This window comes from Dermacentor silvarum, chromosome 3 (assembly GCF_013339745.2).
Source record: "Dermacentor silvarum isolate Dsil-2018 chromosome 3, BIME_Dsil_1.4, whole genome shotgun sequence".
Taxonomy (NCBI): domain Eukaryota; kingdom Metazoa; phylum Arthropoda; class Arachnida; order Ixodida; family Ixodidae; genus Dermacentor; species Dermacentor silvarum.
In genome coordinates, this window is record NC_051156.1 from 222,271,697 (window position 1) to 222,299,385 (window position 27,689).

General features: G+C 45.5%; 1 protein-coding gene across 3 annotated transcripts in view; it reads right to left on the minus strand.

The window, feature by feature from the left end:
- Nucleotides 1-27,689, minus strand: part of LOC119446747 (anoctamin-7) — a 118,651-nt gene that overhangs the window by 14,374 nt on the left and 76,588 nt on the right. For 2 of the 3 annotated variants that reach the window (XM_037711274.2, XM_037711278.2), the window contains 13 exons: nucleotides 23,458-23,566; nucleotides 22,730-22,839; nucleotides 21,886-21,993; nucleotides 21,059-21,195; nucleotides 20,279-20,447; nucleotides 18,011-18,176; nucleotides 17,400-17,490; nucleotides 14,920-15,086; nucleotides 14,553-14,635; nucleotides 7,398-7,535; nucleotides 954-1,149; nucleotides 704-815; nucleotides 571-643 (listed from right to left, as the gene is read on the minus strand). In XM_037711274.2, the coding sequence (XP_037567202.1) occupies nucleotides 571-643; nucleotides 704-815; nucleotides 954-1,149; nucleotides 7,398-7,535; nucleotides 14,553-14,635; nucleotides 14,920-15,086; nucleotides 17,400-17,490; nucleotides 18,011-18,176; nucleotides 20,279-20,447; nucleotides 21,059-21,195; nucleotides 21,886-21,993; nucleotides 22,730-22,839; nucleotides 23,458-23,566 (1,659 nt within the window). The remainder of the gene's footprint in view (nucleotides 1-570; nucleotides 644-703; nucleotides 816-953; nucleotides 1,150-7,397; nucleotides 7,536-14,552; nucleotides 14,636-14,919; nucleotides 15,087-17,399; nucleotides 17,491-18,010; nucleotides 18,177-20,278; nucleotides 20,448-21,058; nucleotides 21,196-21,885; nucleotides 21,994-22,729; nucleotides 22,840-23,457; nucleotides 23,567-27,689) is intronic. The other variant, XM_037711275.2, reaches the window with a different exon arrangement.

Sequence of the window (27,689 nt, forward strand, 5' to 3'; positions counted from 1 at the left end):
AGGAATACATTCAGTTAATGTTTGAATAAATGCTGCGCTACTTTATCACTGAGGCTGTGTACTGATGACCTTGTTGCGATGGATGCCATACTTCCTTTCGCAAATGTTCGCATCTTATTTCGTGCATGTAGAAGCAAACCTCTGGAATTACTCTGAAACGATATGCCTTCATTATGCAATTAAAGCTATTAAACATAGTGACGAACCAAAATGCAAGACTTCTGGTTGTCATTGCAACCTTTTGCTTGCACGCAGTAGCACAGATATTAAATTTAAATCAGTCTCGCGTGCTGTGGTTCCACACTACAGTTCTCTTGTGATTTATTATGTTTCTTTGACTTGCTCAGGCCCTCCGCGTGCGTGCGCGAGCTCACCGCATCCTTCCTCCCACCTTCCTCTTTCTACCTCATCTTTCTATTCCCTCTTTCCCGTCCCCCAGAGTAGGGTAGACAACCAGAGGCATTTCTGGTTAACATCCCTGCCTTCTCTCTTTCTCTCCTCCTCCCTCTGCCTAAGTTCAGTTAGCTTAATTTACATTTGAAGAAGAGCCATTACGTTTTGGCAACTTACGGTTATTACAATACTTGCCTCTTCATTCCGTAGGCCAAGAAGGTGACCATATTTTCCCGGGTAACCAACGAACCTGCATTAGTAAGTGCGTACATTTACCAGGGCCAATAGTCACCTAATTACACAAACTTACCGGCCCTTGAAGAAGGCAATGTAAAAAATGGACGAATAGAAGTTGACGAACTGGAACAGGAACACTTTGAGTGTGAGGTTGTTGTCGAAGTCCGTCTGCGTGCGGTGCATTTCTGCATGGACAGCGTAGGTATTAGGATTAGGCCAACTGGATGAGGGGAGCTGAATGACGCGGACCTACATTTCACAGTGCAGTTCGTTCGGCCCTTGAAATAATTAAGTGTTAACATATGAGAAACTAGGTGGCTTACCCCACTGCGTGAGCCGATATGCGAGTCGTTCATAGACCTTTCCGAGGATCATGATGAAGATGAGGTTGACGAACGCGCCCGAGCTGCTGGCAATGACCGAAGCGAGCCCCTTGAACGATTGACTCCGGAACAGGGGGATCGACACCAGCACTCGGTACACGATCACCGACACCATGAACACCAGCACCAGCGCAATCTGCAGCATACATCACCGCAGGCGCTCAGTTACATGCGGCCTGGAAGGTCAGAAAGACGCCCCTGCACTGTAATCCCGTCTTTAATTTACACCCTGACACCCCTTGCGCGTGTAAGGATATGAGTTATAGGCCAATTTGCACCCTTAAGGACCTTTAAGGATGTAAGTCGGTTTACAGTGGGGGCTAGCAGCCAAGATTTCATTCGAAAAAAATATGTATATGCCAGATGACTGCTGTAGCACGAAATTCCCCAGTTATACACTGTAAACCACTTTGCGCCCTTAAGAAGATTTCAAGCTCTAAAGACACCCTTTTGCCAAACAGAAATTAGCAAAAATGTGGGTGTTAATTGTTTCCGTAATGGTATATTCTTCACCTAAAAAAAAAAAACACAATTTTGTGCTAAGGGTGTTATGAGATGTCTTTGCACGTGTTATGAGTTGCCTTTGCACGTGTTCTTTGTAGTACATATCGCCACCACGCTGATAATTGGAATTTGCTAGTCGAAAGGTGTTCAGTATAGTGTGATTTTTTATTAACAGGTATTTATGGCTTTGATGTGTCTATTACCTTACTATATCGAAAAAAGCATTCTGTTGATATTTATTGTTTAATTACGTAGAATATAGACGATCCCGCTGGTACTGCACTGCAGGTGAAAACACCATGGCTATATAAGCCCGTTAGAAAGTACATGGGTGTAGGCCGCGCTAGCAGTGTTTGCGTATGTGTGCTCTCTGTTGAATGTCAAAGTAGTGTTGTGTTGTGGCCGTCGTCATATCATAACGTAAATCTCAGGAACAAAACAGAAAAATACTTTTCCGTTTTTTTTTCTTGTGGGTTTTAGTGACATCTATTGGTACATGCTGTTACTACTACATTTTAGCCGCTCTCTTTTTAGGTGGCGCTGGCTTATGATTATTCACTGGAATAGCAAAGTGCTACAATGAATAGCGCGTGTGTGCATGGCTTGTATGAAATGGGCATAAAGACATTGTTAAGGCTTGTTGGTGGGCTAGTTGGTTATGATCCACAGGGAACGAATGACAGCGCGAAAAGACAAGGACGGGCGTCGTCTGACAGCGCATGCGTGTGTCGCCTTCTCGTCTTAGTCTTTTCGCGCTGTCATTCGTTCACTGTAATGACATGCCTTCCACCCTTCACAGAACAGGGTGTTATGGCAACTCACCGCACCCATTGAATGAGTGCTTTGGTTTGTGGAAATGCCTTTTCGTTAGGGCGTAAGGGCGTTAGTTATAGACGCAGTAAAACACGCTTACGGGGGTAAACTGGTATAGAGTGTATAGCGCAATCATTCTGGTTAGCGAGTTGCTTTCATCAACCTGTTTTAGGTCATTCTCAGCGGTATAGTACACTGTTCCCTAGATAAGGCGTGAGTCTATTTCACAAACTCTTAGGTCAATGCATTCCAGATGAACCACGGCTGCGTTGTGCTGTTAGACACCTGTGGCAATCTTTTCTTAATTTCTAAATTGCTCTGCTCAGCATAGACACGTAGAATCGCTTCCCCATACAAAGAAACTAAACAAGGATGCGGCGTATGCTTGGTGCGATAGAAAGCTTAGGAGGGTATCCTTTCACCCTCAATGGCTTTGAAGCACTAAGTCAAAAGCGCTCGGCACTGCCGCACTGCCCGAGGTAGAAAAGTGTCCAGATCCTGCATAAATATTTACCGACGATGGGTTAATTCCAAAAAGAGAAGGTTAAGTCTCTTTGCCTTTTACGACTAGGCGTAGATTATTGGGTAAAGGTAGAACTCGACAGTTCTGATATGGCAGCACAAGTGTCAACATATAACTTGCATTCTCAAGCCACGCGGAAATGCCGCTTTTCGCAGTAAATTTGCGAATGTATTGTTTTACTAACCACTGTACATAGCGGGCGCAGTGTTAATGAATTAATTAAATTATGGGGTTTTACGTGCCAAAACCACGTTCTGATTATGAGGCACGCCGTAGTGCTCCGGACATTGTAGCTTTCCGCGCACTAAAGCATGTACAGAGTAGGTACGTGTTTGATGACATTTACTTTGCTCGAGAAGCCTAATGGAGTTAAGAGAGCCATTCTTTCGTGGTTGGCACGACCACTTCTGATATAGACTTGGGGCACACAACATCGGGTCAGTGCTGCCTCCCCAGCTTGTACGTTGGGCGTATATTTGGACTGAACAAACGCGGACGCTTCATACGGTGCTACAGCCTGCAGACGGCAAGTGCAACAGTGCGCCTACACAAGCCGCAAGAATGAAATTTCAAACTTGAAAAAATAAATGCCACCGTGAGAGGAGGACTGTCAAGCCAGAGAGGATGTGAAAAATTGGAGGAGGCTTAAGCTTCGCCTTTAAGAGTAGAACGCGATAGCGTTATCGGGACCCGTTCTTCGGGTCCCAATAGTTCAGCGGATTTCCGCTGAACTATTACGTCATACGCGGGACCCGTTCGCATCGCATCGTTCGCATCCGGCAAGTAGGCTTCATTCACTGCAACAGATAACGTGGGAAAGCCAGCTTACAAAGACCGAGCTTACACCAATCTCCTTAAAGTCGGCTTCACTTTTAAACAAAATGCATTGCTGGGAAGACGATTTTTCAGGGGCATTATAAGTCGTCTTATATTAAAATGTGAAGGCCTTAGGACCTTCTTTCATTGTTTTATTAATTGTTTGCTATTGTTCCGACGCGCGCGCGTGTCCAAAACGCATTTGGCAGGCCCAGTCCCAATTTGACCTGCCGAGGATGTCAGCGCCATCTGCATAAGATTTTCGCAAGAAGGCTACCCGAGTGAGCCGGTGTTCTTATGGTAGAAATGCTGGCAAAAGAGGTTTGTGTTTGAGTTTTCTCGTAACAGAATTGTGTTTTCTCGTACATTCAAATAACAGTCCGACGCCACCATATCTGTAGGTTGTGCTTAAGTTGTACTTTACCATTTTTTGACGGATTTCACCGTGAGAAATTCCATTTTTGTTCACTAACACCTTGCACCACGACGGAGGGCCTGCGCGGTCGGTGTGGTTGCGGATGATTTTCTCCGCCACGGACGCCGACATCCACGCCGACGCCGGATTTTCTGCGACACGGGGCCCTTAACGCTATCGCGTTAAAACGAAAGATCGATGGCGAGGCCGCGTTGCAGTTCGTGCACAAGTTCGTTTCCATCACGTCATGTATTTGGCAGCCTTCACAGTTAATTGTTAAAGAAGGTTACAATTCATCCAACAAGAATCAACTCAGACCAGCCAGTTTCCGGAAGTTTCCCAGTACCAAAACAGCTCAAATACAAGCGAATACGTTAAAATCCGTAACGTCACGCTGACGTGCCAGCGCTGACGTTTCGCCGGGAAATCCAAGACATGGAACTTTGGCCTCCAAGTTCTCCTATGATAGTCAATATTTTCAGGTCAGATCAATGAAAATGCACTTAAGAAATAATGTTCTACCAGTCTAAAATGAATTCGTGTTACTCATTAGTGTCCCGTAAAGGCTTCACTACTCATTCAATGAATGCATCGGCTGTCTGAGCTTTTATCGCACATAATGCCATGCGCCAATAAAAATTAATTTCTTGATCTGCCATGTTTTAGGCTGTTGCTGCATCAACGCGAGTCAAAACGCGTGTCTTAAGAAATGCTGTCTCTCCCGTAATCGAGAGCAGATGTAAGCATGAAATGGCTACCAGCAAAGTAGATTGGTGCCGCGACGCAGGCCTGAAAGCTTACTGTGCCGAAATGAACCTGTTTTGAACTGAACATCGTTGCAAGTCTCGTCTCGGCCAAACAACTATACGCGGCGCGCCGGACGCTGCCGGCCTGGTCACGCAGCGTGGCGCCGTCTCTCGAAGGAGGCGGCGCAAAACCCGCACCGAGAAACTCCCGGGCCACTGGCGTTGAAAAGAGCACAGGCACCCCTGTCTCAGTGCCAAAAGATGACAATCAAGTGTATGGTGCTCTGTATCTGCGTTTAGAACGCCGCTAATGGAAATGACAAATTAAACTTCAGCGTTCTATAAGTTACAGCTTGAGTGATATTGTGAACAAACATTAGGACGAAATCGGAAGCAATATTTTAGATGCGAGAGCACCTTATGCTCGGGGCAGTAGTCCGTTCTGCGGCGTCCGCACCCATACTGCGCATGCGCAACTCTCCCTCATTCTCCTCTCCTACACAGGTGTGCGCTCTCCTCCTCCTATCTCCCCCTCTCCGCCACAGGTGCGGCGCAGTAAATCATTGCATATAACTCTCTCTCTCACACATTCTTTCCCTCTCTCTCTAAGGGTACGCCATTAGGCGGCGCAAGTGTCGCGGCGCAGTGTAAAGCGCGCGTTCGCTGTGCTTCCGTCACCGATTCCTAGCGCTCCGACGCTAGGAATCACGTACGATCTCTAAATAAAGACGCAACAACCCCGTACAAACGTCTCCTCTCTTCTCAATACATTCTCTCACTCTAACTTTCATTGGGTTGTGTTGCCAAGTGAAATAAAACGGAAACTCGATGCGCACCCCCGCGATGCTTTCGCATCCCACCATGGTTGCCCGCAGGGTGAGATGATGTGATTTTAACACGAAAGTGTTTTATGCCGGGGTCCACCAAGACTTCACTGACGTATTTCCGTCACGGAAATACGTCATAGAACATAATACAAAGAAAGAAACCAGAAGAAAAAGTTCCACAAACATGCAAAATTTGGAAATCGAACCCACGACCTCTCGGTCCGCGACGATAGATCGCCGAGCGTTTAACCCATTGCGCCACAAACGCATTTGCAGAGAGCTACACAGACGCGCCTTATATATCTAACACTCCTCCGTGTACCCGCGCTCTTGCTCGGGGCGGTGCCGCCGCCTACGAGCAGAAAAGAGAAGTACTGCATTATGACACTAACGCGCACCGACAGTGAACGCTTCGGTGGTCTCAGCACTACGACGCCTCGATGCCAGCATTCGAAGGGACGCTGGCATCAAGAAGCACTACCAACGCGTTCTCGCAGAAGCACTACTAGGTGGCGTTCACCGTACTCAGCACAGCGGAGCGTGGCCTCCGCAATTAGCTCTGAAAATGTTTCGGAAGTTGATCGCGGAGGCTGCAATTACGACGCGCTGTACGCGCTGATTTGACTCGGTGACGATTCAGTTACGTGCTTTGTCTTGCGCGTTGTATTAGTGTGTCAGTTACGTGCTTCGTCTTTCGCGTTGTGCTAGCGTGTGCAGCGTAGTGCAGCTTCCATATGCACGACGGTTGCTCATGGTCATCGACGTTGGTAGTCGTGATGGAGGAGACGTGCCACCAGGCGTCAGCGTGGGTGCATCAACGCCTAAGGGCGCTTTAGCCACAAAACACCAATAGACATTATATATCAATGTGCAATAAACATTACACTACTTCTGTGAAGACACGTTTCACTTTCGTGTTCTATACCGATTCCTATATAAGAGGGATCAACCACATTTTTTTTTAAAACTTGTTTGGGCAGTAACTAGCGTATGTAATGCGGTTCTGTACAAAGGGTTGGGGGCCAGAGACTGCATTTTCTTAAGTTTTGACTGGTTGCCCGGAGGATCTCGTTTTGTTCTTGCAACGATGTCCGTATGTTCTCGTTCCTTTCTCGTCGTTAGTGCCCGGATAACGGCTCTGGCTTTTGGCTCAAGGTCTCCTTAAGGTCACCGACAACGGGAATTTTATGCTTAATAATTTATGTTTACGCAATTAGCTAATGCATTTAGGAAGGTAGGAAGGAAAATAAGAGGTGAAAGGCAGAGAGGTTAACCAGTGTCCGCTTGGCTACTCTGCACAGGGGGATGGGGTAAGGGCAGAAAAGATAAGAAAGCAAGATAAGATAAAGAAGGAACACATCAGTTCGCACATTCTATAGCTTTATCTGACCACTCTATTATCCATTGAATGGCAATAACAAGCCTTTCGATCCCGTCGCAAAATTGGCAACGTTGTATTATTTGATAAGCGCTGGGGTCACAGACATTAATACGTCCGTTCATGTCTAGGACTATCTAACTAACCGATCGTTTGTTCTTTTTATACTTCATTGTTTTGTACTCAGATAGTTTACAACGCTCTAGCAGCATGTTCTGATTGGGCACTCTCCTTTCTTTAATTAGCATAAAGGCCAAAAGGACTTAGAATGGGAACGGTTGGCTGGCGAGGTGGGATATTAGTTTGGAGGAGGCCCAGCACTCGGAGATGCGCCGTTGTGGAAGAGCAGGTGCAGCACCCACCATGAGAAGCAAGATGGCGACGCCAGCGGCGACCCTCTGCTTGCGCACACGGGCGGGGAAGGCCGGTTCCTTGGCCCCCGTGATTGGGTTGCGCTCGACGTGAGATGCTCTGGCAGCGAATTCGGGCCGAGGACGCTCCTGCAGGATGAGACCAACAGACTGTGTGTCAGTTGTTACTAGAGCCACTAGTAGATCTATAACTGTGCTCAGTCTTATTTCTAAGCGAGACTAACAAAGTCTCTCTTTTCGAGCGTAACCCCATATGTTAACCCTGTCAAGGTCAAGCATGGTGCGCAGTGTCATATACATTGGTTTCATCGTAGGTAGTGCCAAAATAACCTGAACACTGATGATGACGATGTGCGGCTTTTCCTGGCGCAAGGGCCAGGTATGGCCAAAGACCGCCAGCGCCCTTGACACCGAGATGTCAAGTGCCTCTGGCATATGTCTTAAATAATAAGGAAATAGCAAGGAACAATATCGTGGACGCAAAATGAAGGCGCGTCTCGGACAATGCCCGCATTGTATTAAATCGCCGATTTGCGACTTGTGGGTCGTGCCACAAGCGATGACCCTATGGAATACAGCCGCCACATATATAGTCCCTCACGCGCATCGCGATTATTCGCGCTGATTAATTCACGAAGAACAAAGTGCGTTTAGAGCGCGTGAAGCAATTTCAGTAGTGTGCAGTATCGTCAGTGTGCAGTATCGTTCATTTTTAAGTTTTACGGAATTTTTAGAAATCGCCTGTGGCAGTTAGCATATTTCTTATCATTGAGCTGGGTTATTCGATGAGGCGGACATCAGTAGCACGAGAAATCCAAATACATATTCAACTAATTAACAAAATTCACTAATTAACTTCTTAGTTAATTACTTTACGACAGTTATTGCAATTTACGAATTGTAGCCGTGAGCTTGTCAGCCGTATAAAGTGTGTGACGAAATACATGGGCGTTCCAGTTACTTGTGTGCTTCAATGTATAAAACAGCATTTTGGTAAAACAGTAAATGGAACAGTGCATTTTTACGGCGAGTTTGATGGCGCACACGTCCAAACTGGTGTCATTCTGGAAATTCATTCCAAGTGGATACGCCTGACAAGCTCACCGGCTAGAATTCGTAAATATGTGTCGTAAAGTAATTAACTAAGAAGTTCATTAGTCCATTTTTGTTACTTAGTTGAATATGTGTTTGAATTTCTCGTGCTACTAATGTCCGCCTCTTCGAATAACCCAGCTCAACAATAAGAATTATGCTATCTGTCACAGGCGATTTTTAAAAATTCCGTAAAGCTTACTTTTAAACACTCGGTATAATAACACTACACATTCCTTAACGCTGTATTGTTTACTGCATGCTTTCTTCAACGCTTAAGTGTGGCTTGGAACAGAGTATGTCACAAGAAAAGCCAATTGAAAAGTCCCATTTCTTTCGTCAGGCCCTCTGCGAAGAAACCGAAGGAAAAGAAAGAATGGGGTGGCGGTTTTATTACGTTTGACCATCGCGAGCAGTGGTGATGCGTACAATGAATTTAAGTTAAAGCTGCGATATGAAGGCTAAAATTTAAATTGTGTAGTTTACTAGCAGTGCTTAACTAGAAAATATTTGCAGCCTAATGATATAAAGGAATAGAAATGAATAGAATAGAATGAAATAGAATGTTTATTTAAGCAAATAACAAACATGTGGGAACCAGAATCGGGGACAATGCAGTATCGAGCCGCCCTGCGAATACACCATGCCGCCGTACTCAACGCAGAATGGTGGCGCCATCTGCTCGTCAGAACAGCAAGATTGAATTTTATGGTACAGCGGGATGGCGATAGATGGCAACTTCACACGCGCGGTTTTAGGCACGCAGATTGCTCTTCTATGATTCCCGGCTTTCTTGTTGCGCAACACCAGAGAGAGAGAGAGAGAGAGAGACGCAAGCACTCGCAAAACGCATAAGCGCAAAATGGGTCGGAGAATACAATTTATGAAATGCCACATCTGACGTTCGTAGATGCAACTTTGGGAATTCTTTTTGATTTGGCACAAAGGGTTTGGCGCTCGATCTCGGTGGCTCGATCATGCGTCGGCCTATAAGTTTCAACAATGGGGAGAAGTGGAATGAGTGAAAGAAAAGAAAAATAATGCTAATGAAAAAAGAACCGCAATGAAACAGTTGTGCGTACATGTGTGCGAGAGAGATGATCCTCTCTCTTTCTGCATGTTTGTGAGTGTTCGTGTGCGTGCTGGAATGCTCTCATGTAAAGCAAAAAAAAAAAAAATGAACCGCAAAAACGCGGTAGAAGTGAGTTGAACATTTCGTTTCGCTGTCCTTTGCTAGAAAAGGCCGCGTTCATTTCTCCGCAGAATATGGCGAGAACAGTGCCTCTGCGAATGACGTTCGCTTTTGTACGATTTCACTAAAAGTCATGGGGCCCGGAATATTTTACACGCGTCATACCAATATTAATAAACATCTGAGCGGCAATACTTCCTGCGTCAGGGTATTCAGTGAAACCACATTTACATTCAGCTTGACACATAATGTGTGTCACTGACCGTAACATCCCTGTGTATTATTATTTTATGACATATTGTCACGGTACTGTCCATGTGCATATCTGCATGTCTACTGATGAGGACGGGACGCTGCTGAGAGGTTAATCTATACAATGCATATGCTACTATCCTGCTATTCCAGATGTGGAGTATCATTACACGCCTCGCATATTCCGCTCCAAATCCCGTTAAGAGGAAGCTTTAGCTTGGGGCCTACTATCTAAATACATGGGAAAGGAGAAATCGTTTTCATCGGCAACCACTGCACCAAATTTGACGAGGTTTGTTGAATTTAAAAGAAAAAGTTAAAATCTAGTGAGTGTTCGTTGCGAAGCTTTGATTTAGGTTGTTAATATTTTAATAAAAATTGACAAAAATTGCAAACTTTCAGAAAAAGAAACTATCAAGTTTACTACTCTGTAACTCAGCAATTAAAAATGATATCATAATTCTGTAAATTGCAGATAACAGCACATCTAAAGCGGACAAAATTGATATAGTATACATGACTCTCAAATAAGACTGCTCATTTGTGAGTAAAACTTTTGCAAAGCCCTCGTAAACAATTGAAGAAATTCACGTATGAAATAAATTGACATATAAAATTTGTCCGATTTGGACGCTCTAATGGATGCACTTCACAGAACTGCAATATCTGTTCTAGGCGCAGAGCTACGAATTTGTGAAATTTGGGCTTCTATTTTTTTTTCAAGCTTACCAATTTTTCAACATTCAATTAAAGACATTCAGGCCCTAAATCGAAATTCCGCTTCCTACAGTCACTGGAATATTACTTTCTCTCTAGAATTCACCAAATTTCATCAAAATCGGCCCAGCGGTTATCTCAGAAAAGCGTTTCTGCGTTTTACATTTATTTGAATAGGTGGCATCGGAGTTTGGCCCGAGCTGCTCACTCTTTATTCGTCTGGAATTTCCCTGCTCACGAGTTTCCGTAATGCATGATTAGGTGTCCACCACACACTCGTTCGCATTGTTGTGTGCTCCTCCATTGCAGTATGTCAACAATATCTCAATAGGTACAGCCGATGACGTATAAAGATAGAACTCGATCACTGCAGTATCGTCAATGCCTCAGCCTTGCGCTCTCAGGTCCTCTCTCGTAGACTCCAAACGTGTGTTTCAGACGTGCGTAGGTTTTACCCGTGCACTGAAATGCTTTGTACCGCCAGCAATACAGCGCTCGTGGTTATTGGAAAAGCTCGGTCGTGTTTGGTGAGCGCTCTCTGTATTCGCTCAGCACGCCTTACACAGTCAGTATTAAGACTAGCTTGAGATGAGGGATGACAACAGTCTCTGTAGTGCGACGTCATTGATGCAACCGAGAGGCGATCGAGGGTCTAAACACGGCCGCTGGATAAAAAAAAGGTGCGGCCTGCCGCTTGCATCGATAACGGTGTGATCCGCCGCGGCGCCACACGTCGGGGGCTGTTGTCTGGCATCGGAATAGCAAATGCGTCAGGAACGCGCTTGGAACGCCGTCGCGCGTGCAAGCCGACGGCGCGTTCCATCGCTAGGGAGCCTACATGCAAGCGCTGTTTGCATGTAGGCTCTCTATCCATCGCTAGGGTGCCTCGATGCCAGCGCCGCCGTTCAGGGTGGTGCCAACCTTTGACCGCCCCCGCGCCGCCGCTTTCTCGCTGCGACGCCATATTGTGTCACAGCGAGCCGTTGCGATTGCTTGGTGCCGGTGCTGAGTTCGAGGCACAGTGCGCGCGGATGCTTCGCGGACGCTTCTACTTGCTAGACAGTGTTCAGCCGCATGACTGACAAGCTATCAAGTGCATCGTGTCGACATGACAGGCTGTTGTGTTCCCAAGTGCGCCGGATCGACGCGTAAAGGACTGCGTTGTTTTCGCTTCCCCCGGGACCCAGAGCGACGGAAGAGATGGGAAGCCCAAGTAAAGCGCGATCACTGGAAGGCAACGGATAACTCCTGCATTTGCGAGGTAGGTGTCAAGAATGTTTAGACTACCGCACCGTGTTTTTCATTTAAATAAGAAAGTATTCTCTGATCCTCGCTCACGTACCTACGTTCGCTCACGAACTAAGTAAGCACTGCACCGATGCTGTCTGAGTAGCGTATGGTTTGCGAGCGCGCGTCGCATAGGCTTTTTTCGTTTTGATGGGCGCAGTCTGTACCCTTATTTCAAGGACTGACGAAGATGCTTAGCAGCGAAATAGTCTTACATTCGCTACGAATCGTCACGTAAGCCACCTATTTTCCTTTTTCACGGGAAGCACACATCGTGTGTGTCTCTTGTTTCTTTTTTTTTTTTTTTTCTTTTTTCGGTACTGGTTATTTGGGACTAAAGAACGCAGTGCTTCGTCTGGGGAGAGCGGCTGTTTTGTACGTGGTAAGCGAAACATTTTGATTTTCTCTTATTTCTCAGGAGATATCTTGCGGACCTCAGGGTGTTACGTTACATAGCTGCTTTTTAAGACTTGTACATATTTGTAGCGTGGTGATCGTAAGCCGATGGTCATTCGTGCTCATTCCCGATCGTAGTGGGTACTGTGACGGTCTTTAAATGCCTGTGCACGGTATGCCCAGGTGTAGTAGAGTTAAGGGGCATCATGGGACCAAAATGTTTCGGCGCTTTCTGGCATGGTGTCTGTTGTAGCCTGTGCATTTCTTCGAAACGTGTGAAGCGAGGTAATACAGCATTGCTTCTGCTAAAATTTGTTTTTAAGCACTGTAATGGGTTCTCTGTATTTACAAGGCAACTTTTCATATCAATAATCACTTTTGTTGTTTTACCTGTACTTAGAAACACTTTGAAGAGGACCAGTACGAGGGAAATCGACAGGATGGGCGCCGTCTGTTAAAGTCAACAGCCCTACATCATCATGGACTATATTTTCGAAGTGAAAAACATTGCTAATCTGTATTTGACTGTCTTAGTTTCATTTACGGTTTTGTACGTGATATGTATGCAGTGTTGTTTATTTTTTCAATGTAGTTATCAGTGTTCTAATGGTTATTTATGAAATGTTCTGTACTCGCCATCGATGTGTTTGGCTGATGCGACGTATTCTATGGTAGCTGATGTATGTATTCTGGCTGGATATCTTGATTAATATTACCCGCGGTTGCGTTTTCTTGTTTGCATTCTTGTTTTCGATTTATATTGTGTGTAATAAGGTTGATGTACTCACTTGAACCCCCCCCCCCCCCCCTCATGTAATGAAAAAAAAAAAAAAACTCTCTCTATCCCGAATTGTGTGTCGAGCCTACCTTGCGAATTAATTTTTTTATCTCGTCTTTCAACATAACCTTCAGGCGCCACACAGTACATATAATTTTTCATGTACATATCTCTTTCATGATTGATTGTACTAGACATTATAAGTAAATGTATTTTGTGCATCGTTTGATTTCTTGTGTGTACTACGCAAGATTGACACAGACAAGTTACGTTACATTTTTCTCTACAGCACTAACTAAACCTTATTTTCACATCGCAGTTATTTTTACACCAGCTGAATCCTGTCAGCACACAGTTTTGTGGGCAAAAAAAGCAAAAATTGCGCGTAGATATCGTCAAATAATTGCAACGAACGCGAAGAGCACGCGCAACGCAAGGGAAACTAACCGCCGTGCGCGAGTGGCTGGCTACGGTAAAGGAGGCGTGACGTGTAAACCAAAATACAACAGCGAAAAAGAAAAACTTCCACACACAGGGGGTCGCAAACCTTATATACCAAGCATCGAAGCGCAAAAAAAAAAAAAGAATAGTGCGTATTTTAAACATACACACGGCATATTAAATGTGATTGAACTAGGCAACTTGGGGCATGTTCCCGGCGCCATACATTTGCGTCTTCGACCTTCGACGAGTTAACGGCTATTGGTTATAAAGATATGCAGATGGGACACCGATAAAAAAATCCTCATCAAGGCAAAGCACTTGGAAGCGCGCCGCGAGTAACACTTCATGAACGCAAGCGTAGCTGAGTCTCAGCTCGTGTGACACAATATGGCGGCGCCAGCGGGGTTGTCTCCACCCTGGACGGCGGCGCTGGGCATCGAGGCACCCAATCCATCGCCGATGACTAGCGCCGTTCGGCCCAGCCAAGCGGCCGACAATGCAACTACGGCCGTCACGTTCGCTCCCATTGCAGCGCGCCCGATGCGGCAGGCCGCACCGGTTTTTTTTTTTTTTTTTTTTTTTTTTTTTATCCAGCGGCCGTGGTCTAAACCACTACTTTGGGTATGCCACATATCATTGTGTGTCCAGCGTTTGGCAGCGCATTTGCTTTCTCGGAATGAATCGACGCAGCTTCCACGTGTGACGGTTTCGCGTTGGCCCAGACGCGTAAGGGAAAAGGCGCAAAACAAGTCAACGTTAGCACTATGTGGTGCGTTTTGTCTTATTTAGCTGTTGCGAACAAGGTGTTCACGTTTTCTCTTCCCCTGATTAAACTAACGCGCATGAAAGTGCGGAACTACTTTCAGAAACGCTCTCGCTTGTGCGCACGTATCCTCCGTGGCTTCCCTTTTATTGCCACAGAAAGATGTCCGCGAGTACAGTAACCGTCAAGAATGACGGAGTTGCACCTGATGTTGGATTGGCCTACCTCTTCCTCCTCGAAATCCATGCAGTCCCAATGGTGGGCCAGGCTGGCGGACTTCCTCTTCCAGTACTCAAGAAACGTCACGGCTATGGGAGAACACGCGGAATATGACATCAACGCATTCGTCTCGGAAAATGTGTGGCAATTCGTGCCACTTTACAGAATTGTTGCCAAGCACAGTCATAACAAAGAAACACGTACTGATGCAAGTGAAGCCTGTGAGATCTGTCTATCAAGGGAAATATATTCAAGGCAATATCATTTTTTACTATGCTCCTAGTTGGCAACTGCATGGGGTTCAGCTGTATTAAGCGCATGCCGTAAATGCACGGGAGGTATGGCTTGAGTAGAAAAGAGCCCATAGACTGACCCCAGAAGGAGACGAAGATGGCGTAGAAGACGGTTCCCGGGTGATCGAACAGGTAGGTGATCTTGGTAAAGATGCAGTTGTCGCTGATGTACCAGTAGTCGCAGCCGTATTTCTCGTCACAGCGCGGGCACATGCGGTACTTCTTGTCGCTGTTGCATACCTCGTTCCTGCGGTTTCAACAAAGGTGGTGGCACGGTCGGATAGCATCGTGTTGTTTCAACGGCAAATGGCTTAATATAGCGTTAGCAGATTTGAATAGTGGAAGAAAGGTGAACCAAGAAAAGCGGTTCTGACAGCGGTTGCACCATAGCGGACTGCTCTGCCATCGTTCAGTCTAACTTCCCGTCTATCGAATGGACATTGGTTTGACGGAGTCCGTTTGAGAACCAAGCCAGAATGGCTATTTTTTCATGAATAAATTTTCGACGCTGGTGACTGTCAGTTTGAGTGCACGGATTGGTGGTTCACTGACTCGGGACACAGCCATAAAAAATAAAGTACGTAAAAAAAAAAGGAAGAAGCCCAAGTCATTATGAGCGTGAGCGCCTTATATAGTTCTATTCGAGGTGTCTGTCCGTGCCGCGAAAAGTGGAGCCCCGCTCAACATTGAGCAAGACACTGTCGTTTGCACTGTTCGCCATACTATTACGGCATGTGTCCGTCTCGCAAACGGAATGGATTCTGCTAGCTGTCCATTTCAGGAACGGAAATAAATTTTTAATAACGCTTAACCTTGCACTCGGCCGCGCAACGCTTGAAACAGCGAAGCTAGGCAATCGTAGCCCAGCATTTCCTGGAAGTGCGCGCAAACTTTTCATCTTATTACTCATGGTGATGATAATTCCTTTTCCCGCGTCTCGGACTTACGGCCGTCACTGCGCGTTGCATAGCGCCGCTTGCAACACCGACACCGCGTTGGAATGCCGACACCGCGTTCCAGCAGACCCGCTCCGTGAAGGCGTCTTTCTCTTTCTCTCGCTCTCATAGCGCGCAAAACCTCTTCACCTCGCAGAGCACGAGCGTGGACGAAGACGACGACGCTCGAACGCAATCATATGGTTCGCATAAATGCATGCTGTGCAAGTGTGGCTTGGTAGCCTAACGGTCGTTAGATGGTTACGACGCTCGCCTTGGGACCGGGGGTAGGCGGGTTCGAATCCCGCCTCGGCAAGAAAGTTTATTTTATTTATTCATAGTTTCTTGATACGAACCACAAATTACGGCTGGCTTAAACAGTTTAGCTGTTACTATTGTGGATTGCAAACGAAATGGAGACGGAACGATGAAGAAACACAAAGAGCGAGCCTTAAATCAGGCTAGACGGTCAGATAAACCTTTTGGAACTCTAGCAATTTCGCTAGACGGGAGAATGGGAGGTGGTATCGTTAACGGAGAAAGCGAATGCAACTTTCTTTCCCTTTTCTTTTTTTCTTTATTCGCACCCACGCCCATGGCGACAATGTGCATCGACGATATGGGCTCTTTTCTTGCAGAGTAGTCCACAAAAGTTGCAAGGCTGTGTTTTCTTCGAGTTATGCATGCAAACGTACCTTTTATTTACTTTTCCTAAGTCAAATAAAATTTAAGCAACCTCGGACACGCGTTTCCGCTGCTTGCGACATCATGGTGAGCTGCTTCAGAAATTCGAAGGCGGTATCGCCAGCGGCCTTTGACTAATGTGCCAAACGAAAACTTCACTTTTGGTGAGGTATAGTTATAGGGTTAACCTGAGTTTACTTGAGATAGAAAACAGCGTGCTTTCCAACAACTTCGTTTCACTGATGAGGTAAATAGAGATGTGTGTGTAAAAATACTGAAGTATAGAAAACGTAATCAATACGGGCACTTCAGAAACGTTTGAAGAAATACTTTGACATACCCTTGCGACACGGGCTGCTTCGATTCCCACCGAAATTCATTTGAGTCGAATCGAGGAGCGTGAATAGACAAAGGAGGATAAGAATTAAGTCGAGTGCGTTCGAAAACAACGTATGGCAGTGCTCGATCTGCATTGAGTTGTATTAGCATAGGCTCGAGCACGTTTGAATGTGCCCGTGTGGCAGTGGTATAGGACATTGGTAGTCATTGGAAGACAAAAGAAAATTCCCGCCGTTAACAGCAGTAGCGAAGACAGAAGATAAAACAAAACTGCTAATTTTGGCAGGTCTTAACTCATTCTTCTTATTATTATAACATAGTCACGTTACTATATATATTGCAGAAACTATTGGGTTTAATCTAATGGAAGCACGCCGTTTTCGTCCGACACCTTCACTCAGAGTGCGTCTTCGTCGTCGTCGACTTCAGCTTGCGCAGAAGCGGCAAAACCACCTTTGTGCTGGTGGCAATAGATAATAATTGGAATATATTACAATATATCTTACATAATATATCATATAATATATTATTATGATATTATTACAAGTGATAAGTGCCGAGGAATACTAGCTTCTGTCGAATTCGCAAAACGAGAGGCTTACGTGGGGCCATCGTTGCTGATGGTGAAGATGCCGTAAAGAAACACGAGGAAACCCATGGCGGCAGCAGGCAGTAGCCAGCCAGTGTAGAACCCTGCGGACGAGTATGCGTAACTGAACGCTGCGTGTACTACAACATACGCGACGACAATATTTATCAGTAAGCTGGACTTCGCCGCATAAGTGTTATTGTGAAGAAGCGCGCCTCCGGGAGGATGCGAAAACACCCAAAGTTATCCTCCTACATGCTTCTCAGCTAACCAGTACATTTTGTAAGTCTTTGGCATGAAATTCGCTGCTTTGTATGTAATTTAAAGGTCAGAAAACATCTAAGAGAGCGATGGGCTCCTTTTGCCAGCCTCCAATGCATGGAAAGTAGTCTCAGTGTGTTAGCATTGTTCAGGTTAGGTGATTCTGCTTCCATTCAAAATAACTTGTTCTCTTTTTTTTCTTTTATGTACCTAACAGTAGTAAAGAGCTAGTTGATCGACTAACATTTCTGTTTTAGAATGCTGTTAAACTGTGAGAGGCGGTAAGCGCGAGTTCTCGCCTGTCTGCAGCGTCGCGAATTATTTTTGGGAAGGGGACATTCCAAATAAGCATTCGATACTCACCAAGCCAGGCGAAGTAGATGCCAATCTTTTCGCCGAAGTACTCTCGGATGTGGTCCAGTGGCTGGTACTTGTACCAGCACGACCAGCGCGCCCAGTACTCGTACAACACCTGACGCCGGTTCCACGTAGATGGTGGCACGTTGCCCGCAGGCTTTCGGTAGTCGCCCTGCATTGACACCAGTGAGTTGCATAGCTTTAGCCACGGTGCTAACGTACACCAGTCACTGCTAATGCAAAATTAGTGTTTAATTTTTCTTTAGAACTGGAGAATATCTTGTTTCGGACAATTCTGGCTAAAGTTATTAGACATTTATTTATAACCATTTCGCAAGATAAGAGAGAGGTTTAATAGAACCCGAAGACGAAGACTGGCGGCATGCCTAGCGTGCTACTCCAGGTGAACAGGATGAAAAATGAAATGGCATGCACAGTTTACAAGACAGTTCACGCAACATAAACAAAACACAACACTACACACTCAAATAAATGCTCTCATTTGACCAATTTCTCTAAGGATACACAAATGTGCATTCGTTGCGCAAGATGCACAGGCAGCGCTAGTCCATGAGCCAAGGACATGTCTCTTCAAATGATAACATTCGCAATATGGTTTTCCCATGCGATATCGCGTCAGACGCTTAGCCCCATACCGACATCTGTTTGTGGAATCATGACAAGGCAGAAATCAAGTCTTTTATGGGTAACAACGCGCTTGTCTTCAACCTGATAGCGCGTGTTCAGTCTTGTGGTGTATCCACTGCTATCGCGCCAACGCCATTCGAAATAAGTTAATGTTATGACAGTATTTGTAGTCGGTGCTGCTCGAGATCTCCAGCCACGCATAGCCGTTTTACATGCTTATCCGGGGAGGAGCAGTGACAGATGTAAGCTCATTTTGTTCGTGGCCACGTCTGTTATGCTTAGCGGGTTTGCGTGATATCTCCACGCCATGCGCGGCCGTCTAAACTCCTTGCTGCCGTGCCGACCACCATGCACGCTGAGATTAGCCAAAAGCTTGTTGGAATTACCAAATGATTTCAGAGAACCCTTCTGGGCCTCGCAGGGTTTTGCGACAGGAATAAGTAAGAATATGGACCAGGTACGAGCGAATTTGATGTTCAAAACCACGCACGCTAAACATCAGACCTTCAATTTCACACTACATATATTTAGACATGGCCAGCGATTGCATAGTCTAATATTTCCTTGTCATCATTTACTGTGTTTGAAAAATATCGAGGCAGACACATTTTCGTTGGCAGCTGCCTTCAGTTTTCGCCTATAGTTTGATTTCTGCGATGAGGAAGATATAATATAATATAATAATATATTATGGGGATTTACATGCTAAAACCACGATCTTATAATGAGGCACGCCATAGTGGGGGACTACGGAATAACTTGGGGAATAATTTGGGCCACCTGGGGTTCTTTACCGTACACCTATATCTAAGTACACGGCTGTTTTCGCCCCCATCGAAATGCGGCCGCCGTGGCCGGGATTTGATCCCGCGACCTCGTGCTTAGCAGCCCAAAACCATAGCCACTCAGAAACCACGGCGGGTGAGGAAGGTATACGCAACGTTTTGAAGCACATCGTGTTCCTTCCGAGTTGCAGGTATTTCTTTCCTTTTCGTTTTCTCTTCTCTTTTCGCACATTCTCCTCTTATCTCACTATATTGCTGGCCGATATTAAAGCTTTAGCTACGTGGTGGACAGTTATGGCGCCAGTCAGCAACCAAAGTTCGCTTTTCTCGTATGTGGATGCGGGCAAAAGGAACACATTAGCATACAAATGAACATACTTTTTGCGTGCATGCTACAGAAGACAGAAAAAATTCGCAAGAATGATTCATCCAACAAACACAATTTGCAGGATCCGCCTGGCCAACACTCGCGCACAAATAAACAAAGATGCATTTCGAGAGATATCACTATAGAGCACTATACAGTGTGCAATTGCACACACGTATCTACCTGTTGACGGTGCGGAGAAAATATGCGCTAAGGGAAGTGAAACAAACACCGGGCTGGACGAATGCTGGACACATCTAAACCTTTATGCGCATGGACATGATTGATGCACAAGCAAAAACACATGGGGAGAGAAAAAATTGAAAAAAGAAAGAAAGAAAGAAAAACTAACGTATGACATCATATCAGTAAAAAGGCATATAAAACGAAAGGAATTGCAACACATGTGCCACCGGCCTGTCTCTCGCAATAGAAGCCGTACACAACTGCGTATGTATAAAGTTCTACGCGTACCTCGTGCAAAGGGAATGCGGCTGCGTAGACTCCTTCCTCGATGAGTCGGTCGATGCCGATCTGCGCCTTGCGACGCGCTCCGTAGCGCGCCGTCTGCAAGATTTCGTAGGCCACGCACACCCGCTGCGTCACCGTGAAATACTCGTCCTGGTTGTCGCTGCCCAGAAACCTGCACTCCAGCACGGTGCACGACTATGTGTCAGAGAAGAGAGAGCTTTATGTTATACTAGACAGGCATCTTTTGAATCAGGTTTGTTTAAGAGAACACACCAGACCTTTAGCGTCTTCTTTTTTGAACCTTGAACATCAAATACGCGTTAATGGGGTGTGCTTAACCACGGACAAATACAACATCAGGCGACATTTCTGCCTATTCTTTTGCTATATGCGGCATCTCCCACTTGTTCTTGGTATGGTGATCGAACGGCTGAACTTGAAATCGTGCTCGATCTGATGGCCTATTTATCTCATTTATTGTGTTTCTTCGTGGTTATATGGTGAAAGGATAGCAGCTAGGACACTGTTTTAGACGTGAAAGCCAAGATACCGAGGTAGGGCTACGTTAACCGAAGTGCGAAATGAAATACCCTCACAAGAGGCAGTAATCCTACAAATAGAAACGTTACACATGTGGCAGAAAACGGAAGCGAAGTAGACTGCGAAGAAAACGAAAGAGGAAGCTTTACAGAGCAAGCTGCTTTGTGCAAATTATACAAGCCACCTTCGTGTAATCATTAAGATAAAAGGCTTCCCAGTCGACACAGATGATATGTGGCGCACCTGTCCAGCTTGGAGCACTTGAAGGTACAGGTGTAATAGTCGAGCGGCTTGTTGGGAACGTCTGCCTCCATAATGTTGGGGATGCGTAGCGTCGCCAGCACGCCCGCAGACCAGTTGACGCTCGGATTTGGGTGTGCCTGCATGTTTGCGTGCACATACACATGGCGCAAATGTGTCATAGTACACCGATGCGCATCGTAGAGCACATCATGAGCACTTTCGAAGCACGGTTATATAGAGAAAGCAACTGATCCTTCCGGAAAAATAAAAAAAGATACGTTCGTGACTGGCTCAGGCAAACTTCCTTCAATATCTATATCGAGGGTCTCATAAGTTTCTGCAGAATTATCACCAACTTGTTTGTCATTATCGCGCTTCCTGGGCAAAAAATGTCGCCAGAAAATCTTGATAAAACGATCGCATTCATAAAATTAACCACTCTTCAGCTGAAGCTCCAATGTCTATTAGTCACTGCGTTTTAGTTAAACACCTACGCAATAAATAAAGTAATAAGTAAAGCACCTATGCAATACACGATGATTAATTCATTAGCAAAGCAACGGGCCTAAAGCTTAAGTCGGAGCATCGCCCTGTAATAGCGACAGGTGCAGCAGAAGTTCATAGGATCAATGAAGCCGTTCGCTACGAGGGAAAACAGTCGTGTCACTTTCACTCAGGCCACAAACATGCGAGTAAGGCTGAGTACTTTATGCCTGCTCTGATCGCTGCCAAGGGGAGTGGAACAACTGCTGCCGCTGTTCTTCCTGTCACGTGGTGCTTGCACGCACGTGTGCACGCGCACTCAGAGATAGCGCCGCTGTCCCCACCTGAAGCGGGGCGCGGAGGCAGAGCTCCTCGGCGTAGCGGAGCAGCACGGGCCACGGCACCGAGAGCTTGATGAAGTGCGTCGACTTGTTGTCGCCCTCCACCAGCTCCTGCACGGGCAGACCGTCGTACGACATTGCAGCACGTCATATTACATGGATGCGACAAGACGAAGAGCTATACTGAGAAGTCATTCGACGAGCCTTTCTTGCCTTTAAGAATATGTTTTATTCTCTCGAGACATTGTTCTCATGCACTTCAAGGGATTTTCTAACCACATTCATCGTCGCTGGCTAACATCTCAAGGTCAAGTTGCATGCGTATACGTAGTCGGCCGCAAAAATTTACGGGACACGGAATTTGTGAAAAAGCTCCATTCCCGCCGATGCCTGGGTGCAAATAGCTCCGAATTCAAAGTTGTGATGCGCAGAGCGTAATGTGCAGTAGCCTTTGCGACGTGCACACCGATACCTTGAATTACATGCGTCATGTGTTAACACAGCAGAAATTAACATTTTCTGTGGAAGCCCTGTCCCGTAAATTTTTGTGGTCGAATGGAATGCTAAGCGTTGGCAAAAATCTTGAACCCTCTGCGTACGCCACGATCCCAGCTATTCCGTGATACTAACATCATTAAATATAGCACGCACCTTATTTCCCTGATCTTGCTCTTAAAATACTCTGAGGTGTGAATGAGCAGAGTGGCAGAACTGCTGCCTTTCTGTTTACGCCTCATAATCTATACAGCAAGTGTAAATGAAGACTGCAAGATTAACCCTCTCGTGTTTCAGCGATGCACAGCCAGAGCGTGGCACAGCCTATTTCTGCATCACTTTCAGGGCCCACCTCCTCCATGTCGAGTCCGGCCTGCCGCAGATTGGCCATGAAGGTGGACCGCCACTCATCGTATTTGCCCAGTCGTGCTCCTTCGCTGTCCTCGTACACCAGCACGTAATCTGCATTCGAGGGAGACAGGACGTCATCCTTCGCGCGTGGCGGTACGACCGAAAACGCGCGTAGTGAAAATTTCCGCATGAAATTAGTATTGTTAAGTTAAAATGACTTGTCATCTGGGAAATAATGTAGCTGAATTGTGCATTCACAGGGAAATTATCTGGTCAAGAGAAAACGCCAGAAAAGGCACGCAAAGAAGAGGAGAGTGAATTCGGATACTTACATTGGCTAGAAACTAACAACCGTAAAGGTTCTTTCTGATTAATAAGTTTCCATAGCTTTAGTTGGCACCAAAACAAAAATTATTAACCTGCAGAATCATCGCCAATAGATGTTCATTTCTCGTGGTGGTGGCACAGGACCAAGGCCCTCCACCCCCATTGGTTTCTATAGCTCTTATTCCCCCTATCGACGTTGCCCCGTGCCACCCGCCAAGCAATAAAGAGGTAAGAGGTCGGCGAGGAATAGGATATGCAACAATTTCCCCGCAACAGAATGGGGTGGGCAATGCTGGTTTAAATTTCTGGTGAACTTGCAGCGCCTGTCGGTGCCAACCGTAATCGGGGCACCGTACGGTAGCATTGTGTTCCCGCATGCTGCAGGATCTGGTCGGCACTCACCGATCCTTCGCTTTCCGTCGCGGAAGAACAGGGGCGCCTGGGTCTGGACGGGCCCCATCACGAGACCATGGTCGCTGGCCTGCGACTCCAGCTCGTCGTCGGCGGCGTTCTGCGCACGAGGTCGGCCTCCGCTCAGCTTCTGCTCAAACACGCCAAGCTGAAACGCCACTGCAGCCAGCGCGGGAGGCCGCGTGTAAGCCACCGCAAGCCTTGGCACCGTATACCTCCGCCACTTACAAAGGCCTTCCAAGTGTACAACCAAATTCTGCTATTGCACAGAATACTCTCGGTATGGACATTCGCACGCGTACAGCCTATACCGTGGGGTATTCGCTGGACAATATAGCCCTGTCCAACCTCCGGTAGTCTGTGTTCGCGCTCGCCCTCCATACAGTCCTGCCATCACCACTCATCCGGTAGTTGATGTACGAGGACCCGCGAGCCACTTCCACGCGTTCGATAATGTAACCAAGCGAAGCTCTCGTGTCTTTCGAGTAGGGATTTTTAACAACTGGAAGCAAGTGGGCAGTTATTTTGGCTAAAGCTCAGACTCCGTCTCGCTCAAATTTTGCAGGATCCTCGTCTTCGGCAGCCTGTTTAGGCAAATTTTGTGGTCATTAGAGCTGTTTCTTTGACATATCCTTATTTGGTTGTGTTGGTACACACAAGCCCAGAATTTAATTATAATTAAACAATTACCTTATTTTATATGAATGAACTGGTTTCTTCGTTTTATAACTTAAAACATTTTGCAGGAAAGATTCACGCACGTATATGTGCTGCAAGATTTTAAAAAATCTATATACTGCCTGCGCAGAGGCTGTCAACAAAATGCAGTAGCTCTTTGCAACACGTGAACTAAGCTATGAGATTCTCTGGGTGTCAAATTGCTCTTGATTGGCAGCCTTTGCACAGGCTTTATATCGGAATTTTTTTTAATGGTTCATTATGAACAACTGACATCTTTTTCGAATAAATTGTTGTCAGTGAGCGCTCGTCTCATGTAATCCCTCGCTCTTCGTTTATTGTGCTGTTTGACCACAATCTATCTTAAACAACGCAAGCCAAGTTTCTGCGGTAGAGAGGCCCAAATTTGCAGCTGAAAGTGGAAGCACGCCCGTTCAGTAGACACCCATAAATGCCTCACTCAGGAGGAATACCTGAGCTGATCCGCGTATATAAACAAAAACTGTAATGGCACATCATTATTAAGCAAATTGAAGTGCGAGCTCTGCTTTGTAATATCCAACACTCTACGGGGGATGTCCATCGGCTTTCCATCACTCCACAAAGTCAAAAGAGAAAGATGAAGTTGTCCTATTGCGTTTACGGTGGCTGGTTTCTTCTCGTGCATCTCACATACAACCATTACACTCGTTTGTTTCTATGATTATAGTTGGCACAACTAAATGCTTCCTCTGAGCGAAACTAAAGTCAGAAAAAAAACTGTATATAATAATTGCATGATTAAAATATTTGTACCAACAGATCATGCAGGAATGACGCGAACTATATAGCTGTGCAATTGTTGGTTCCCTTTTGTCGTGACTTTTAGGGTTGATGAAGGAGACGAAAGCAACAAAGCGGCAAGTAAACCACTGCCGTCCTGCAGTGTTCTTGTGCGACTGAAGTTTCGCCAAGAGGTTGTATTCAAATGTCGTTTCTACGCTTCGCGTTATGTTTACAGCACCGCGAAAGCGTAGGCTCTCGAAAGCACCGCATGGCCTTTAAAATTCGAGCACTCAGCATTTTTTAGTGGATCTTAGGAAGAAAATTTTCTTTATGGTAGCCCCGTGTGTCGCTCTCCATCCATAACCAAGCCAAGCTTTCTGTATTAATGCCGGCTATCTTGCAATACCACCTGCTGCAAGCGGCGCCAAATGCTACTACGTCCACATAAAGTTCAAGTAACAAGCTTAAATGGGAATAACTTTTCGACCAAGACCATACTTGCACAAGTAGACGAAAATATAAATGTCTTGTGTGTCTGCTTCATTTAGAGCCCATGTGGCCATTCTCTGTTTGTTTATGAAGAGTCTAGAGAGACGATTCTCACCATTTTGTAGGTATTGGTGTGAGTGAGACACCGAGAACCTGGTAGTGCATATACGCGCGAAACGTGACTGCTCCATCATGTCGTAGTGGCTCCTTCCACGGCGGCCTTTGTACGCCTGGAACCATATTCGCAGAGCCGTTTGCGCACGGAAATGTTAATTACCAGCTAGGCGCGGGAACAGATGAGAAAACTGAATATGCCAGCCCATAAGATTTTTGCAAACGAAAAGGACGTTGAACATGGCCCGAGCAACTTTATTTTGTTAGAATTGGTTTAAGCATGAAATGGCGTCCACAGTGCCACTTTTACAGCAGAAATCCTGCCAGAACATACTCTTAAGATGATTATTGGTTTCCTGTGTAATGTTAGTTGACTGAGAGCACTTATTTCAGTGACGGCACAGCTTATAATAACAAAATGTGCTAAGCAGATTTTGTATAACGGGAGCTTGCTTTGTACCTATGGATTGACAAAGATGACTCGAAATGATCATGTCAAGTACGTTGCACTAAACTTAGCTACCGTCGCAGGGTTAACTCACATTAACGAAGACATTCTGCTACTCAAGTTAAACTCCTCCTATAAAAGTGAATATTAGCGCTGTGTGCGTGTCGCTCTCTCGTGTCCCTGTATTTTTTGCACAGTGTGTTTTTTTTTCAATGAATCACCAACACGCCCAAGCTTCCACGTTAAGTTGAATATTATATTCGCACCTAAACTACAGGTTGTACTTTGTAAGGGGGAATATTACTACCAGAAACTTAAATAAGCTTCATGTACTACAGAAAAAAAAAACTTAGAATCATTCCCAATGTTTTCTATGACTACCCGTAAGCTCCACTTATTGTCAAGAATAATGTGATGAAAGTTCATAATATATATTCCTATCGCTTAGTTTATTCCTATAAGGATGAAATAAAAATCAAGACATTTTGTTGGCCAACTTAGCTATTACTAGAGAATAGCAACGACATACAAAGCACGTAAAGCTGATGAATGGCCTATTATATTTTGTAAAACAATCCATGCATAAATTACAAGCCATTAAACGAACGCTCCCGGACTTATTAAATTTTTGTGATACACTTGAAATATGGATGAGAACGACTAGCCAGGAAAAGAAAGATCTCTCTTTTTATTTGCTCCTAACTGTATATTATGTGTGTTTTCCATATTTGTTTCATTTATGTTACGGGGAATGCGACGTGCTGTGTGATATGCAATGCTGCCAACTCTAGGGAAATTTCCCCAGATATAGATATTTTAGGCATTGTTTAGGGAAATAGGAAAATTTTTCCAAATCTAGGAAAATTTCGCGCTAAGGCATTGAAACGGAAGAACTGCTGACGTGACGGCGTGTTTAGATTTCAATCACGGCAAATAACCTTCGTATTAGCACGTGAACGTATTAGCAGAGCAGTGAACGCATCTCGCTGCCGTAAACGAGACGGTGTGGATGCCCTGAGCCCTTTAACGAAGTACTGCTACTGTAATTTTGCCGTTGGTATCTTTTGTTGTGCTGTCAATGTAAGTGTATTCTGAATGCAATATTTATTCGTAACTTGCGCAACAAAAGTATGCGCGAACGCGAAACAATGCAGCACAGGCACATCTGGGCGTAAGTAGACACACCTAACTTTATATATATAGCGCCGAGCAGGACAATGCATTCGTGGCGCTGAACAGCCGACTATGCAAGCGTATTCTAAGATTTACCGGGAACCGCCCATAGGCAGAGCAACCTTGGATAGAGTCCCAGTGGTCATGTGTTTGGGCAAGTTACGCTTGGGGGAAAAGTTAAAAATTAGCCGCGTTTCTTCCTGCTTCGCCGCAATTAACGCGTAAGCACCTAAGTGCCATCTTATTATTTTTTAATGCCAGTGCACGGCATTAAAAAATAATAAAAAAATTTAATTAATCTTTTAAATTGTTATCGTTAAGTGGCGCACTGTTTTCACACTGTTACATTCGGTAAGAGAGATCCGGCGCCCATCTTCCTAATTCGAATGAAGTTCCGTGTAGTCTTGACACTTTGGGCTAGGTGCAAAAGAACTTTTGGACAACAACACAAAAGTAAAAACGTGATGACGTCTTTTTCTATTAATATGGCTTCAAGCAGGAGGCTGCCTTGTTAGCAGAACAACTTTCACTGTGACATAATTTCAGCTTGAGTCCG